The sequence below is a fragment of the Xenopus laevis genome, chromosome 4S (assembly GCF_017654675.1).
Source record: "Xenopus laevis strain J_2021 chromosome 4S, Xenopus_laevis_v10.1, whole genome shotgun sequence".
NCBI lineage: Eukaryota > Metazoa > Chordata > Amphibia > Anura > Pipidae > Xenopus > Xenopus laevis.
Window position 1 is genome coordinate 33,417,825 of NC_054378.1, and position 19,316 is coordinate 33,437,140.

Consider the following 19,316-nt stretch of genomic DNA (forward strand, 5'->3'; position numbering starts at 1 on the left):
GGCGTATCGGCGCATGCACCGTTGGAGCAATTTTCTGTTTTGCGACAACTGTGCATGCACCAAAACTCACGAAAATTGCCTTCCTGGTGACTCCGGAGGGAGTTGAATGTGCAATGCACCCCTGGGGAGCAGGGTACTATGGTAATATATACATTTTAAAGTGTAAAGTAAATTTATGGGTCTGTTCTATCTAGACTCAAGTAGTCAGTTTCTCCTAGTCACAAAGGATATCAATGGCAGTAATATGTATATAGAATATATGGCACCACTCGCACACCTTGGCCTTCTTAGATTAACTTCTGGTGCCCCGTGATGGAGGAATCGGCACCCTCCCAGACAGACAATTCCAAAGGATTCACCGGCATTCAAGGAGTTGCACAACTGCAAATACGCAAGGGTTTGTCCCTGCTTGAACTAGCCTTGAGTGCCAGTGAATCCTTTGGAAGTGATATGTATATCCCATTGTCCCAAAATGTACTAAAGGCATTGCCACACTAAGTCAGCACGTCCTGAACCCAGTTTCACAATGTACTAAACCCAGTGATATTGTATGTTTATAAACACTATACACAATTTTTTTCCGCAACCAGGAAATCCAATTTGGTAGGCTAGGAGGGGACAGGAGCACAGAAACAAGGCTGGGATAATGGACCAATGGAGGGTCTCAGGAACAGGAATCCAGGAACCTCAAGAACAGGAATCAGCATGGCAAGATCTGAGCTATGAAGCACAATGACCAAGGCCAGGGACAGGTTTATAAATGGTCTTAATTAGGGGATGAGAAACACATGGAACTAATGAGGTGGGCAGAGACAAGGGAGCAGACAGAAAGAACACAATAAATACAAGAGCAGCTGTGAGAGCCTTCAGTGGCCCATTTAGTAAGTGCACACATAATTTTTTCATAAAATATTCTCCAACCAGCGCTACATTGGCTTTCTATGCAAATCTCAACGAAATGCATCTTACATCCATGCAAGTTTTATGCTGAAGAGCTATGTCTCCATCAACCACTGGAACTAATGTCACCTGGTTTATTGTGCCTCAGAACTGTATGCAACCATAGTAAAAATCGTACTTGTATTGTAATATCATTCATTGATCATTCCTCAACTTTTTTGTTATTTTTATTATTGTAATGTCTTTTGTCCTTTGAATTGTTCTGATGCATGCCTGATTTGCAAAAATCATATTGACAGCTTCCATACATATTTAAATGTCAAACACATTTGTTTATGGATCAAACCCATTGGAGTCACCTATTATAGAAGTGCCTGGATCCAGACTTAGCCTTTCCCTTTTGGTCGGGCTTTACCAGTATAATAAGATAGTGTGTTACTTGGCTATACGAGTATTATAACCTGCTTAGGTACAGACTGAATGTGGACAGACAGGTTGCATACTGATGAATGTCCCATCTTCTGTTACTGCTATAAATGAAGCATGGCGAACGAATCAAGGAACACACTGTATCATCAATAAATTGTTGTCTCATGGAGTTCCTCTGCCCATCTGGTTACAATACTGTTACAAGGTATGTATGTTATTGCTTCTGCACAGGCCCATATCTCCCAGCCTCGGCTCATACAATACTATATGTCTTCCACACACGTATGGTTATATGGAAGGTCAGTCTCCTGGGAACATTCTTAATTCACTGCTGATTCTGCTGATAAAATTGTTTGTCTTTGCTTGTTCCCCACTTGTGCTAAGGCTCTGCATCATGATATGGGCTGAAATTGATGTTTTATGCATGTGTCCCTTTTTTTCTGACTTTACCTGACGTTAACTGTGCTTATTCATTTAGTTCTACTGGAGCAGCCATGCACTATATAAAGGATAATAATGATGGTTCTTCCCCCCCCCCACGCTCCTCTCTCTCTGCTAACTTTCAGTTGGTCTAGTTCCCTTATTCAGCTATTGACTGACTCCGGCAGGCTCTGGGCGAGAATGAAAGTAAAGCTGGCCATAGACACACAGATCCTATGGCCACCTTAACTGGCACAATCAGGCTGCTGCTCTGCTTTCCTCCCTGTTTCATGTTAATCACTTCTGTTCAGGCTTCAAACAGTTCTAGCATTTTTATATTTAACTTTTCTTTAAATCAGAGAAAGGGAAGTGCCACGTTTTAAGGTGCCCCCAGTTGTTCGCTTACTGGTACAATGTAATAATATAATAAAAATAAAAAATATAATAAAAATTAGTGCAGAAGCCAATACCGGCGTAAAGTTGCTCAGTTATGGCTTGATAAACAGATGAAAACCAGGCGTCACGTTTATCATTCAGTGTAGAATTCATAATAATGTCATAAATGTGTACAAAAAAATCTATTTTAAATGATGTTTCTATGTATGTCTGTTTTTGGGATTTTTCCTCATCAGATCCCAACCCCCTGCCACATGTCCTACTGAATATATAGATTTATACACTATGTTTGGTTTTGATGGTTTTGATGTTTTTCCTGCTTAGATCTGATACCCAAAATATGCTATCTGGCTTATTCTGTTTAAGAGGTTGATAGCAAGAGCAGGGTGGCTATCAGTGGGTACTTCAGTCAAGAGCCCATGGCAGGGGGGAGGCCCAAAGGTGTTGTGACATGTGCATGGGGAATGTCATCCTGATATGAAAGTGGTTGTCTGTGATATGCAGTGGGAGTTAATTGAAAATAAGTATTTTTGGTGCTTAAAGGAAAACTTTACCCCCAAAATGAATACTTAAGCAACAGATAGTTTATATCAAATTAAGTGGCATATGAAAGAATTGGAATAAATATTTAAGTAAAAACTGCCCTTTTACAAACTCTTGCCTTGAACCAACATTTTGTGATGGTCTGTGTGCTGCCTCAGAGATCACCTGACTAGAAATAACACAGCTCTAACTGTAACAGGAAGATGTGTGGAAGCAAAAGACAGAACTCTGTCTGTTAATTGTCTAATGTGACCTAACATGTATGGTTTATTTGGTGTGTTTGTGTGCACAGTGAATCGTATGATCCCAGGCGGTGGCCCTTATTTTTTAAAATGGCAATTTTCTATGTACCCAATGGAACATATTACTAAAAAAGCATATTATTATGAAAATGGTTTATTTTCATAAACAGTGATGTCATAGTTAGGCACAGTGTATAATTGCTTCCTATTGGCTTGCACAGTGCAGAGAAGACAGTGGAGCTTGGGAATTCTTAGGGTTTGGCTTTGGTTGAACACAAGTCACTCTAACGCTCTGAATTCTAAATATGAATATTTTTGTTCACATTTTTTTAATGAAAATATGAATATGCAAATTTGTATAGTGTTTGGTCATCAACCAAATCTTTTGTGGAGCATTGTGTAATCAGGCAAATCCAAAAATTATTTATTTGGTGCTTTCCTAATAATTAAAAATACATTTTCCAAGGTTTAGTGCCCCAACCTGCTACAAGGAATTGGTTCAGTCGCTAAACGTTGTGCTTAGAAAGTTCATATTAATATTGTTATATATTCTCACTTGCTCAAAAGGCATCCATCCCTTACAGCATCCATCCCTTACTTGAAACTATCTAATGTACAGTACCTGGGGAGAGAGAAAATCCATGAGAAGCTATTGCAGTAAAATGAGAAGCCCTGCAGTAGTGATTAGAACAGCCCATAATTGTAAAGTTTTCATTTTCATTGTAACTGCAGTTTTATGGTACTAATATTACTCTTTACAGGGTGGTTCACCTTTATATTGTATCACTCTCTACATCATACTAAAAGAAAAGTTAAAGGTAAACAAACAAACAATTTTTTTAATTCAGGGAAGGAAGTACAAAAAACAAGAAAGAGGTGATTTGTAATTTATAATGGTTTAATAAAGGTATGGCAAAGCCCAGTCCCCCCCCCCAGCTTTAGGCTCTTCACCCCAATGTACTCTCTTACTAATAAAGGAATAGTATACTGATTAATTTTATCAAATACATATTTTTTTTATTTTAAGAAATATTAGAAATATATAAGAAATATATTAGAAAAGCAGTCATACATATAAAAGCTAAAAAATAACTGAACTGAAAAAAGTTTCAGAAGGTGAACAACCCCTTTAAATTATATATGAATTGCAAAATAGTTTCCTGATATGCTGCAAAATACAAACCCATAAATGCAGCAATGCCTACACATTGTCAATAAATGACATTTCAAAAATTTCCACAGACTTCAGCTTTAAAAACCATAAGAGATATTTAAACTGCTCAGAATTTCTGTGGAAAACAGTAGTTAAAGAGCATTGCTTGCATCTGAGGTAGGCACTGAATAACGAGGATTATCACCAAATATACGTATTAATGTATAAAATATTACAAAGATGGGTTTATCGCTTATTGTTTCACTTCACATGTAGTCAGATCTCATTCAGTGTTTGGGGGGCACTGCAAACCTGCACTGCAACATACCGACCCCCTGCCTCTCCACCTGAGTGAACAGAGTGCTTGCAGAGGAAGATGACCCAGCAGTTCCCTTTCCTCTATAGTTACACCACTGGCTTAAATACATCATTATTCCATGACCACTTTGCTTAGATGTTGATTTATATCTTTTTATTATAAATGGGGGGCACCTGGATCTGAACCAGAGACCTCATGATCTGCAGTCAAATACTCCTCTACCATTGAGCTATACCCCCTTACAGCAAAAACACACAGTGCTGTCCCACTGGCCCACCTATACCTATGGGGTCCCCCACAATTGCAGGGTCTGCTTCCTCTATAGTTTAACACCTGTTGCAGTGGGAATAATAAAGATTAAAACTTGATTATTTTCTCATCAACAAAAAATTCATCCCTAAACATCAGGTAGTTTTAGAATTATAAGTTATATTGAATAATGTATTTAATAGACATTAATTTAGTATAAGAAAGAGAAGGGGACCCCTGATTTAAACTGGGACCTCTGCGGTCATACAGATCATACAGTATCTAATTATGACTCCGTTTGGCTGTATGTGGGACAGAAACATTTGCATAGTTTGCAATGTCCCAATACTGCTGGAACTGTAAAAACTTCTGGCTAAGCCCAGTATTGTAAAATATAAGGATCATTTCTGTATTTAAAAACACTCAACAGAATCCTGTACAGGACCAGTTGAGCAGAGCTGTTCCCTGATCAGACCACTGACCCGCAAGGCTCCTTGACTGCCCCTTCTGCCTGCCCCTACCTGCAAGTTATCAATTTCTAACCCGTCCCAGGACCCATGGAACCGGAAGTGATGTCACAGTTGGCTGAAAGTGACATCACTCCTGAGGTGGATCAACAAGGTCATAAATGAGGGGAGGAAGGTTATATAAGAGCCTGTGGTGGAGCTGGGGACCCATGGACTGCCCATACGGTCAGAGACTTTCCACCCAAATACCCACTAATTTGTGGGTAACTGCCCTGATACAGCTCTAAAGTAGAATCAACTGTCTGGGCTAGGCCCAGTGTTCACTTAGTGGTGATGTTCCGAATTATGGAAAGGCAGTCTTATATAGATTCCATTTTATCCATATTATAAAAAATGATTTTCTTTTTCTCTGTAACAAAAAAACAGTAGGTACTTTATCGAAGCTAAGATACCAGCAAAACCAGCCTATTGGGTTTACTTAATGTTTAAATGATTTTTTAGTAGACTTAAGGTATGAAGATCCAAATTATGGAAAGATCCGTTATCTAGAAAAAAAAGTCCCTGGAGAACAGGTCCTATTCCTGTAATACAACTGATAGGATGCTTGAGTTGTAGTTTAGCAAGTGATTAGACATTACTTGCTATGCACAGTATAGAGATCACAGCCGCAGTTCATGTGTTTAAACCTTTAACTGCCTGTATGGCAGTTCAATTCCTCCATCATACAGCATGACAAAGTGTAATATACAGATCTGTACCATGTGAACTATGTAAAAAAACAGTGTTGCTAAATGACATTAATTATGGCAATTGGACAGCATAACCATTTATTATACACTGCTATTGATCCAATTTTTCTGAGAAAATATTATAATAAATAAGGACCTGGTTACAGTATGTTGAGTTGTGACCCTATGTCATGTACAAGGCTGACCCCAATGCAAAAAAAAGCAGAGCTGTTCATAGTATCATGTACTGTACATGGAAGGAACAGACTTACTGACCCTTTTATGAAATCAAGGATATTTCTGCTCTTGGGACTGCTTGGCTGAGCTTAAAACTTAGAACTCCCCATTTCAATGAATACATGAATACAGCATGGTGCAACTCAGATAATCCCACATCTTAATTGTTTCAAGAGTCAATACCAGCTGGGCAGAGATTCAGTTGCCATTACAATTACAAATAACTTGGAAACTATTTAAAATGCTCAGTTAATACATAATGGAAAGTTGCTTGGAATGACATATCCTTTAACGAAGGCTCATGTACATGGAGAAAGGAAAGTAGAGACATATCTCGGGATCCAATTTACGCAAAAGGCAGCAGTATTTCATGTTTTAACGCTGAAAACTTACTCTTACGGTCAGGGTTTGCAATGAATGCTACTGAGCCAAAACTGATAGCAGAGAAATCTTTATTAAAGGAATATATTACAGAGCCTTACAACACACAAATAGAAAGTCATTCATTTCAGATAATGTGGTAAGAACCCACATAGGAATAGGACTGTCTTTGGTCTTTTATAGAGGCCTCCATTTTTTGCACTCGTCCTTCCCTCTGTACTCAATCTTGTTTGGTGACTTCCAGGATTTTTTCGGGATCCTAATCCGTTCCTATTCATGGTTAGCTGAAAAACAATTCTGTCTAGTAGGAGCCAATTACCTTCCGTTACTTACCTGAGATTTCAAGGCTCAGAATGGTTGAGGCAGGGCAGATTCCAGCACTTCCATGACATTATTTATGCCTCTTAAAAGGGACATATACATTTAAAGCCAAGATAGGCCAGATAAATTCTTCTTGATTTAAAGATAGGTAATGTATTTAGCCAAGTACCTGTGTAAATGCAGTTATCATAAAATGTCGAAAAGTAGTGCACACTAATGTACTCCCCTTTTTCTCTCTGACAATGATGCCTAGTACTGAAATTAATCCTAATGATGAGAATTGTCTCTGATAGCATAATGGAAAGGCTGGTGTCAGAGCGAATATTGATGGTAAGGCAGGGGCAGGTGCAGTTTGTGATGTCATTAGAGGGGTACCGTTGGTGGCTTGTGATTGACTAGAGAATGAAATTTATCCAGTCACGGGCCACTAGCAATGCCCACCCCTATCTCCCCCTCTGGTGACATCATAAATGATAATAAAGCCTGGGAAACAGGCTGTGCTTTATAAGACCTGGAGGGAGCAGGCAGTGCTTTATAAGACCTGGGGGGAACAGACGGTGCTTTATAAGACCTGTGGGTATAGGCTGTGCTTTATAAGACCTGGGGGGAACAGGCTGTGCTTTACAAGACCTGGGAGGAACAGACGGTGCTTTATAAGGCCTGGGGGAAAAGGCTGTGCTTGGCAAGGAATTGAAATGAAACGATAATTTAGCATGAAGTCTGCGATATCATTAGAGGGGTACCGCTGGTGGCTTGTGTCAGGCCACTAGCTATGCCCACCCCTATCCCTCCCTCTGATGAAATCACAGATAATGTTAAAGCCTGGAGGTCACAGGCTGTGCTTTATTAAACCTTAAGTAAAGGGTTTTTTTTTCCTACTTTTTAAGACCTGGGGGAACAGGCTGTGCTTTATAAATCCTGGGGGAAACAGGCTGTGCTTTATAAGACCTGGGGCTGTGCTTTATAAGACCTGGGGGGAACAGACTGTGCTTTATAAGGCCTGGGGGGAACAGGCTGTGTTTATAAGACCTGTGGGTACAGGCTGTGCTTTATAAGACCTGGGGGGAACAGGCTGTGCTTTATTAAACCTTAAGGAAAGGTTTTTTTTCTACTTTTTAAGGCCTGGGGGAACAGGCTGTGCTTTATAAATCCCGGGGAAAACAGGCTGTGCTTTATAAGACCTGGGGGGAACAGGCTGTGCTCTATAAGACCTGGGGGGAACAGGCTGTGCTTTATAAGGCCTGGGGGGAACAGGCTGTGCTTTATAAGACCTGGGGGGAACAGGCTGTGCTTTATAAGACCTGGGGGGAACAGACTGTGCTTTATAAGGCCTGGGGAACAGGCTGTGCTTGGCAAGGGATAGAAATGAAAGGATAGTTGAGCATGTAGTCTGTGATGTCATTAGAGGGGTACCGCTGGTGGCTTGTGACAGGCCACTAACTATGCCCACCCCTATCCCCCCCTCTGATGACATCACAGATAATGATAAATCCTGGAGGTCACAGGCTGTGCTTTATTAAACCTTAAGGAAAGGGTTAACATGGGAAGATGGGGATAGTATAACTTAGGGAGGATGGGGGGGATTTTTTTTTTGTTTTTTTGTTTTTTTATTTTAACTTAAAAAGTGCAAAACTATGAACAAGAAAAAAACAGCTGCATAAGTTGGTAATGGCATAGAAAGCACTTGGGGATATTAAATGCAGCTGTAAGTGCTTTCTGTGGTGATGTTGGCCACAGTGCTACTAACCTGCAAGATGGTGCATTTTGGGGAGAAGTGCCTTTTCTGGTGTTGTAATTGTAAGGTAAGGACAGTAAGATGGTAATTAACAGTATTTGCTCACCTTTGCTGTTGTCAGAATGTCATACATTACCAGATATGCAGGATGAATCAGTGGAGGTGCTAGTGGTGTTCTGGTGGAATGTTGCACGGTACTTGAATTGGATGACTGAAAAAGATACATTTGTACAGTGGGTACAAAGCCATATTCTTTGGTGGTCTAGTCTTACACATTAGGTTCATTAAGAAATAGAGATTTCAGAACCATAGTCTAATCTAACCTATTGGTTCCTAGAAATATCATCTCCATTTTAAATTTTACCTTGCCGACGGCACAGCTACTCATTACTCCAGCCAGCTCTGGTCCACGTAATTGAACCCCTCGAGCATACGGGTCTCGCTGGGGTCCTCTTTCGGGAATGGGATGTATTTCTTGATGAACCCCGTGGCTGATTCCTATGAGGAATAATAAAAATACATTGTCATACAATAATTATTCCCTTCAGCCAGGGTGGTATTTAACATTCTAAATTGCCATTTAACAGACTGATTTCCTGAACTCCCCGAAATAACTATGTGCTTTATCTGAACTCATGCAATGAAAAACTACTGCATATAGGATTAGTAAAGCAAATCTGGTGCAAAACATAAAAGAACACTGGAGCCACTGTAAGAATAGATACAGTACTGCTCTGGTAGTGGCTCATAGGGGCAAATTCACTAAGATTCGCCAGGCGTAACTTCGCCAAATTCACTAAAATCCGAAGTTGCGCTCAGGGGTAGCATAAGGTTGCGAAGTTACGCTAGCGATGGTAAATTTACATACGGCGCCAAAATCAAATTTCAATGGAGGAATACGTAGAATCACTACAAATGCCTGGGAAACCTTCAAAACATCAAATAAAATTGTTATTTTGCCCTACACATGTGCCCATTGTATAGTTAAGTTGCCATGAGTTAGGAAATGTAGGGAGGAAGGAGGGGAGCCCCAAAATTTTTTTCAATCTTTTTCAGCCTATCACCCATAATATAGAAAAAAAGCCAGCGTTTTTTGGGATTTAGTAAAAATTTTAACTTTTTTTGAAGCAATCCCTATCTACTCTATTGCGCTTCGCCTGGTCTGAGGTGGCGAAGGAAGTCTAGCGTAAAAGGTAGCGTTCAGTACAATGCGCGCTTTAGTGAATTTGCGTAGTTACGTCCGCTGTGCAAATTCGCGGTATGCGAAGTAACAGTAGCGAATTTACGCCAGTGAATTTGCAAAGTAACGAAAATGACCAACGCTAGCGAATTGACGCTATTTGCCCCTAAGTGTGAAGAGGTAATGATTCCCTTCTGGGTGAATGTGATCACAGTTATGCACTTACATGACTTGGTTTTATAGGAGGCTTTAATCTTCTTTCCTCCACATTTGACCAATCGACAGTGGAAAAAAACGGGTGATCCCGGATGTTGCCATTCACCCCAAGGCGTTGGTTGGCCTTCTTCTTCAAGAGCTAAAGCAAATAATGAACATGTATTTAATAATAATAATAATAATAACAATAATATATTGCATATATTTTTCTACCTTCCATACAGTAAAACATTTACATATAAAAATTCTATAATTGGTCCTAGGTTATGCCTTGTGACCTTGGTTGGTATCCAGAATATCATCAAGTACCAGAAAAGCTCTGCACATAAGGGCCTGGCAGATAAAAATCTGGTAAAAACCAGCAGAGATCTAATGCCACAAGCTCTCCTTATAATGGTGCTTAAGGCTACTCAGCAGGCTAAACCTCTAATTTTTGCCCTACGTCATCACTTATTACTACATTTTGCCCTCACTCATGAATGTCCATTATAGAGTGACCTTCTTCTGGAGACATTTCAACCCGGGTTCTAAATGCACTTTTTTCCTTCCACACTTGATACCACACTACCTAGAAGCTATACCAGTGAGGGTCATCTGACTAATGGAAACAATTTTACTACTCCTACAACAGGCCACAGATTGGTGCTTCCTATGCCAACATTCCACCATAACAAATTACTAAATACTAAACTAAACTAAATACCTTAAAAACTGCTATATCAAAAACAAAATACATTTTTATAACTTTATATTAAAGGGGCTGTTCAACTTTGAGTTAACTTTTAGTATGATGTAGAGATTGATATTCTGGTACAATTTGCAATTGGTTTTCATTTTATATTTGTGTTTTTTTGCTTTATATTCAGCAGCTCTCCAGTTTGAAATGTCAGTTGTCTAGTTGCTAGGGTCCACATTATCATAGCAACCAATGATTTGAATAAGCGACTGGAATATGAATAGGAGAAGGCTTGAATATAAAGATGAATAATACAAAGTAGCAATAACAATACATTTATAGCCTTACAGAGTGTTTGTTTTTAAGATGGGGTCAGCCATTTTAAAGCTGGAAAGAGTCAGAAGAAAAAGGCAAATAAAACAAACAAAAACTAAAAAAAATGAAGATCACTTGAAAAGTTAATTTGAATTAGCCATACTATAACATACTAAAGGTTAACTTAAAGGTGAACCACCCTTTTAATAGTAGCATTTACTTTCTTTTCTGTTTATTTATTTTTGGAAAAGTGAAAACAAAAAATAATTGTTAAAAAAAAAATAGCATTTACTAAATGTTCATTCTGATTTTACTAACCTGTTTTATGAGGTCACGCAGTTTGGTAGAAAGGGAGTCTAGATATTCAGGCTCTTTGTTGATAATGCTTTCTACCTGTTTTTTCAAGTTTCCCTTCGGTGAGAATGGTAACCTATTGGTGGCCATTTCATACAAGATGACTCCGAAAGACCACCAGTCAGCTCCAGCGTCGTATGGCTCCTCTAATAAAACCTTGACAACAAATAACAGATTAGTTACCAAAAGTTCTCATACTGAGAACCCTGATTACTATATGGGATTGCAGAATGGGCAAACTGATGCTTGAATGAAGGCCAATAAAGTAGATTTATAAATGTAATTACCCAGGATGGGCTGAAGGATTAGCTGGCTCTGGCAGTCCAATAAGCTCAGAGTGTTAGTGTGCCAAGTGGTAGAGTAACACATCAGTGTCACTTAAAATAATAAGAAATATTGTGTAAATGTAAAGGAACTGAGATTCTCACCTGTGGTGCCGTGTATCCTGGTGTTCCGTAATAGTCACACCGTGTGTTTGCTCCATACATACCGGTGCAAACAAGGCCAAAATCGCCGATCTTCACATGGCCCTGTTCATCCACCAATATGTTCTCTGGTTTGAGGTCACTGTAAGACATACATGGTACAGTCTATATTAGAATGTTGTCCAGAAACACAACTATGTATAAACAGTGAAAGACTTGAGAGAGGATTTAAATTTTTCTTACCGATGAATGATCCCGTTCTTGTGCAGGAACTGTATACCCACCACTAATTCTGAAGCATAAAACCTTTTAGAAAAAAGAAAACACAAATCACCTTGTAGTCCCGTCTCATACCATTTAATATATGCTTGAGCAGTGTTTCTGTGTTGTACCTGTTGCCCTGTACGGCAACATTTTCCGGGCCCCCTGGTCCCCATCCACTCTCAAGCCCCACCCCATATCTCAATCACCCCACCCCACAGTTAAAAGGCCACAGATATCAGAGCTAAAATATTAAACCCCCATAAGATATAAAAAGCCATTGGTGGCCAGCCCCCTCTCACATGTTATAAAAAGCCAATAGTGATCAGGGGCCCACCTGCAAGTAAAAGAAAATTGATGGCCTGGGTCCCCTCACCCATAAGTTATAAAAAGCCATTGTTGGCCTCCTTTAAGTTAAAAAAAACTTGGTAGCCAGGCCCCCCAAATTTTTAAAAAATTGCTTGCCAGGGTTTTTCGTCTAAGGGGGCCCCTGCCAAGCTTCACTTACTTGATTAGTCAGGCCCCCCTGCTTTCAGTGTTCTGCCAGCTTTAGAAAATAGGACAGCTTCTACGTGCATGCAAAATTTTCTCCTATTCAGATTTTCTGTACCCTCATTGGTTCAGGCCCCCCTTAGACACAAAACCCTGCAGGCCCAGGACAACTGTCCCCCCTGGTGGCAGCCCTGCTAGCATGTTACTTATAGTGTTACATGACTGGTAGATATCCATTGTATTTTAGGTACTTCTGTCTCAATGAGCTTGCTACTTACAGCACTTGCTTGTCACTCAGACGTCCTCGGTCCTCGATGATGTTCTCCAGTGTTCCGCCACTGACGTACTCCAGGGCTAGCAGGATTAGCGACTGGTTATAAAAACAGAAAGGAGAAGGTGAAGCATAGAAATGGATAGGACAAAATTGGAACATGATCATTCTAATAATTTAATACAAAAATATGCAAAACAGCATAATAATTACAACAAACTAAGATAACTCCAGGTTAGACAGAACACAATACACTGATATTAATAGCAGTTTTGGTTCCCCAACTCAGCATTCTAGATTATAATAATGGGCAGGGGTTTAAAGTTGGGGGTTCCCTGGGAAAAAAAAGATTTCTGGGCCTCTTCCGCACATAAATCCAGCCACACATACTCACGGGTCACCATTGACCCCCCCAACACATATACTCAAGGGTCACACGGGAGCCCCACTGGGCCCCTTATACCCAGGGTCAGTGATACTGGAATAGGGTCCTGCTATACTTTATATATGTGGTTTTATATACATATAGTAGAGACCTCAGGATAGGCTGCTATATCTATATAAATATATCAGCTTATCCTGAGGTCTCTACTACTGTAGTAGCATCACATTCACTAACAAGGTGGCAAGGCTCTGTTTAAATACAAATATGCCATATAAAATACTTTTATTATCAGCATAATATGTGCAAAAAGCAGACAGACCCTAGCAGAGCTCACAACCCTGTACCTTAGTTTGGAATGTTGCCATTGCCCGGCATAGTAATGGGCATCCGCTAGCAATCTGGAGAACCGATGCCTCTCGTCTGACATATTTGAAATCTTCCTCTTGCTGCTTCTCAATGATCTTGATTGCAGTTAGTTGGTTCTTGATTTTATATGATGCCAACACCACCTGGGAAAGAAGAGTGTGAAGGAAATAAATATTACTGGGTTTCTTATATGGAAATGATGAGCCATGAAATATTCAGTATTTCCATTTTATCCTAATAGCCCCCCATTTTTGTACTGGCAATAATGTGACAGTCAAAGGAGACAGGATAGGATGAATTAACATGATAGAGACAGTTTTATTTAATTTGTTTGTGCTTTTTTAATATAAATATATTTACCCTTTAAAAGGTAAATTGAAAAGTCACGTGTGTGCCCTGTCTGGGACTGACCATCCTTCTTCAATAGGAATGAAGATTTAGATAAGGGAAAATATTCTCTACAGCAAATATAGCACATGTACTTGCACTGATCAGAGAAGAGTTTACATTTACATGCTTAATTCTCTTGTGATTTCTGTCTCCTTTTGGTTTCATTACAGATCATTACAATATATTTTCCAATAGAAGCTCATCACTCACCTTGCCGAAGTTGCCTTCTCCTAGTTCTTTAATAAGGCTGTAATTTTTAATATCGAGGTACTGCGATGTTTTGGCGTCCTCTCTAACCTTCTGTTTTCCTCCTAGGGGATTTGTAAAAAAGACAATGCAACTCAATTCATCCAATAAAGATACATAGAATGTTATGTTAAATAATTACAATGTCCTTATATTTAAGGTGCAGTCGTCATGTCCCGTAATTAATACACATCAATGGTCCCTATTATGTAGTATATTCCCAAATCAGCGACCTGGTACAGTATGTGGTCAAGTTGGAAAGAACAATCATTTTACAGTAGGCCCCCCAGGGCAACAAAACATTATTTATAGACCATTTGATTGTAAATTACAGTCACTGTGAGCTATCTATCCATTGATGCATTGATCTTAATGGCATGTCTAGGGTTAAAGGGGTGGTTTACCTTTGAGTTAACGTTTAGTATGTTATATAATGATCAAGTCTAAGCAATTTTTCAATTGGTCTTCAGTATTTATTTTTTATTGTTGTAATTATTTTCCTTCTTCTTCTGACCCTTTCCAGCTTTCAAATGGGGGTCACTGACCCCATCTAAAAATCAAATGCTTTGTATAGCTACACATTTATTGTTACTGCTACTTCTGATTACTGGTATTTTCAGGCCCTTCCTATTCATATCCCTGTCTCATTCTAATGCATGGTTGCTAGGGTATATTGAACCTTAGCAACCCGTTTGCACAAATTGCAAACTGCAGAGCTGCTGAATAAAAAGCTACATAAACACAAATAATACAAGATAAAAAAACAATTGCAAATTGTCCCAGAATACCACTTTCTACATCATACTAAAGGTTAACTCAAAGGCGACCAAACCCTTTAGTGGAGGGCTCATTGGTCATTTCTGCAGTAATATTAAAAGCAAGGCTGGGGTTAAAGTTTACCATAAATTACCATACAACCACTGAAATTAGTAATGAATGTATAATGGAAAGATGCTTTGAAAAAATGAGCCTGTGGGGATCTGTTTTGGGTTGAGCCCCCATTTAAGTCCTACATCAATATCTTTCAAGTTTTGTTCTCCTTACCAGCTGGGTTCTCCTCCGGACTTCTTGATCTTTTACTTCTCACTGGATATTGCTTGAGACGTTCTAGGCAAATCCTTAAATCTTTTAGTTTTATCTTTTCTGCTGCTAAAAGAATAAAAATCACTTTGTGACTCTCTAGTTTCTAATTTAGTCAGGGACTCCTTCAAGGCCACAACTAGGGGTGGGCAGAGGAAGCACCTGCCTAGGGTGCAACAATAGTGGGGGCAGTGACGAAACTAGAGGGGGGCGGGCCCTGGCGCGGGACACGCAGCCGGGCTCCCGCCCCCTCCGTACTCCCGGAACCGCCGGGAATCAGCCCGGAATTCGTGGCGCGTGAGCTACCGGGGGGCCCTGAGGAGTTGCGGGCCCTGGCCCAATCGCACCCCCTGCTCCCCCGGTAGTTACGCCACTGAGTGGGGGTGCTGGGCAGGTACCTGAAAAGTGTCTTCTGCCTACCCCTAGTGCTTGTTCACTGCCCACTGTCACTCTTGCCTCCCTCCCATCTGTCACTTTCCCTCTGTCACTTTCTCTTCCCCTCTGTCACTCTCCCCTCCCTATGTCACTCTATACTCTATCACCTTTGTCGTTCTCCTCTCAGGGGGGAGCAGGGTAGCTGGCGGGGTTGTGTAGGGTGCCTGGTCAGCTTGGCCTGGCACTGGACTCATTTATCGGCAATGTGCAAAAAATTTGTGCAAAGAGCATTTGTTGTTTGAGGGGCAGATTTTATAAATGGGTCGAATTGAAAATTCTAAATTCAAATTTTCATGTTTTTTTATGGTCAAAACTGTCAAATTCGACTGGGAAGTTATTCAAATTCGATTAGAGTTTTTAAATTTTCGAGATTTATCATACACTGGCCCTTAAAGAACTCAGATTCGACTATTCACCACCAAGTCAATAGGAGAGGTCCAGGGATCATTTTGGAGTTGTTTGCAGCCTTCCTGACATTCAAGTTTTTTTCAGAGAAAAAAACTCGAATCAAGTTTTTAAATTTTAAAACGAATTCAATTCAAATTCAATTTGAGTTTTCGGGCCGATCCTACTCACATGAGTTTGAAAAATTCGAATTTTTTTAATAGATTCTGAATCCGAGTTCATGGGAATTTACGGGAGTTTTTAAAGACTCGCATGATTTTGAAATTTCAACCTTTGATAAATGGGCATCCCCATGTTGCAGCTGCCAGCACCACACACTGCACTTCAGCGCTAAGGAGAAAACGTTTCTTTTTTTGCCTCTGATCCTAGGATTTTTATAAATCTCCAAGTGTGAAAATGTTATTTCTCATTGGTGATGTTGGTTGAAAAACTGGTGAGTGACAATCTGATCCTGAGTTGCACAAGAAAGGCTGTGCCTAAATGGCAAGTAACAGCTTCAGCCTAAGTGGCTACTGCCAGCCCAAGCATATGGGGGGAGTGGATACTTTCCCACATTATACAGTAAATGCCAGAGGTTATTAGCGCCCAAAATATATTATATAACATGAGAGGCAGCAGACACAGGCAACCCAAATGCATTTTATACAATCAGAGGAAACAGAGAATATTATATATAAGGAGAGGCTTTGGTCACTGGCACAACAATTACATTATATACAGTACAAAGCAATGGTTACTGCCACCCCAATAACGTTACCTACAGTGAGACCCAGAGGTACATTAAATACAGTCAAAGGCAGTTGGCATAGGTACCCCAAGCACTTTATGGTGCCAACATATACTGGCTCCAAAGAGTATTATACCCAATTCAGGCCCCTCCTATTCATATTTCTTGTCTCATTCAAATCAATGTATTGTTGCTAGGGTATTTTGAACCCTAGCAACCAGTTTGCAGAAATTGCAAACTGAAGAGCTGCTGAAAAGGTAAATAACAAAAACCACAACTAATAAAAAACTTAAACCAATGCAAATTGTCTCAGAATATCACTTTCTACATTATACTAAAGGTTAACTCATAGGTGAACAACCCCTTTAGTGGAGGGCTCATTGGTCATTTCTGCAGTAATATTACAAGAAAGGCTGGGGTTAAAATTTACCATAAATGACCATACAACCACTGACATTAGTAATGAATGTATTTTGGAAAGATGCTTTCCAATATTGGTTGAGCAGCCCTTTAAGTCCTACATCAATATCTTTCAAGTTTTGTTCTCCTTACCAGCTGGGTTCTCCTCCGGACTTCTCGATCTTTTTCTTCTCAGCGGATATTGCTTTAGACGTTCTAGGCAAATCCTTAAATCCTTCAGTTTTATCTTTTTTCCTGCTAAAAGAATAAAAATCACTTTGTGACTGTCTAATTTCTAATTTAGTCAGGGACTCGTTCAGGGTCGGAACTAGGGGTGGGCAGGAGAAGCACCTGCTTAGGATGCAATGATAGGGGGGTGCTGGGCAGGTAAAAGTGGCTTCTGCCTACTCCTAATGCGTGTTCACTGCTCACTGCCACTCTTACCTCCCTCCCATCTGTTGCCTCCCCTCGCTTGTGCAAGAGGTGGGGGAGTGAGGTGGCTAGCCAGGTTGCCTAGGGTGCCTGGTCGGCAATTTGCAAAAAATTTGTGCAAAGAACATTTGTTGTATAAATGTTGCAGCTGCCAGCACCACACGCTGCACTCTAGGTACAATTGCTCTGGAATTGAGAGCGAAGGGGCACAGGTTTCTATTCTTGCCTCTGCTCCTTTATAAATAAAGTGTGAAAATGTTCTTTCCAGTGGTTGAAAAACTGGTGAATGACAATTTGATCCTGAGTTGGACTCATAAAACGGCAAGTAACACCTTTAGCCTTAATGACTACTGCCAGCCCAAGCATATGGGGGGAGTGGATCCTTTCGTGATGTTGGTTGAAAAACTGGTGAGTGACAATCTGATCCTGAGTTGCACAAGAAAGGCTGTGCCTAAATGGCAAGTAACAGCTTCAGCCTAAGTGGCTACTGCCAGCCCAAGCATATGGGGGGAGTGGATACTTTCCCACATTATACGCTAAATGCCAGAGGTTATTAGCACCCAAAATATATTATATAACATAAGAGACAGCAGACACAGGCAACCCAAATACATTTTATACAATCAGAGGCAGCAGAGCACATTATATATAAGGAGAGGCTGTGGTTACTGGCACAACAATTACATTATATACAGTACAAAGCAACGGTTACTGCCACCCCAATAATGTTACCTACAGTGAAACCCAGTGGTACATTAAATACAGTCAAAGGCAGTTGTCACAGGTACCCCAAGCACTTTATGGTGCCAACATATACTGGCTCCAAAGAGAATTATACCCATTGAAAGGGAGCGCACACTGGTACCCAAAATATATTGTATACAGTAAACATTTTTTCTTCTGCTGCTATCTTCTTCCTCCGCACTACAAACTCACTTTTCTGCTCAAATCTCTTCTTCTATCGCTGTAATCTCCAAAAACTCTCTCCAACTCACACAAGCTCCTGCAGTCACTGCACACTCACTAAATGACAGTTGTGACAGTTGGCTTCTGAGAGCTGGTGTCTGAGTGGCATGTGTCACTTGAGCCTGAGCAGCAATTGAATACACAACAAGTATACACAACACAGCATGGTCAACATAAGTTCTTTAGGGAATTCTTTCTAAACTTCTAAACTTTGTAAATGAGTAAAACTCTTCCAAACACCCAGGTAGAATCCAATATCCTCTTACCTGCCACTCATTATAGCCATTTACCACATATAGATCTTTATGGGATATTGCCCTATGAGAGATTTCCCCTTTACCTGTTCCAGCTAATGGATATTATAACTCACCATTTATCTTCATTATTCATGTCATGATTATTAACCACAAGCAGGATTAGACATAGAAATCTGCAGTTCACCAATATTAGATGAAATATGACTATAAAGTCATTAAAAAGAACACATATGAGAATGGCATTATTCAAAAGAAAATTTGCCAAGCCTTCTTATATGTGATACAATTCCCACCCCGTGCTTGGATGCATCAGGCACAATTGAGGTGGGCGCCATTCCCAGAGTGTCAACCATAACGCAGGAATTCTTGTTAGAAAAAATTCTCAAGGGTGGTGATTCGCCTATCTGTAAAGGACCCTTAAAGATGCTTAAATTCTGTGGGAAAGCAATAAAAAATAAAGCCAGCTACACTGATTTATGCATACTGCCTGATGGCTCCTGTGATAAAATGCCAGGTGG

At 40.1% G+C, this 19,316-nt stretch overlaps 1 protein-coding gene across 1 annotated transcript; it reads right to left on the minus strand.

Moving 5' to 3' along the window:
• Positions 1 to 8,728: 8,728 nt before the first annotated feature.
• Positions 8,729 to 18,924, minus strand: LOC121403675 (protein kinase C delta type-like). The gene is made up of 11 exons (XM_041591484.1): positions 18,912 to 18,924; positions 17,297 to 17,401; positions 15,142 to 15,246; positions 14,062 to 14,162; positions 13,440 to 13,646; positions 12,718 to 12,809; positions 11,930 to 11,992; positions 11,690 to 11,828; positions 11,226 to 11,417; positions 9,927 to 10,055; positions 8,729 to 9,018 (listed from the first exon to the last, which is right to left on the minus strand). The coding sequence occupies exons 1-11, from the start codon at positions 18,922 to 18,924 to the stop codon at positions 8,908 to 8,910; spliced, it is 1,257 nt and encodes a 418-aa protein (XP_041447418.1). The 3' UTR covers positions 8,729 to 8,907.
• Between the last annotated feature and the right edge of the window lie 392 nt (positions 18,925 to 19,316).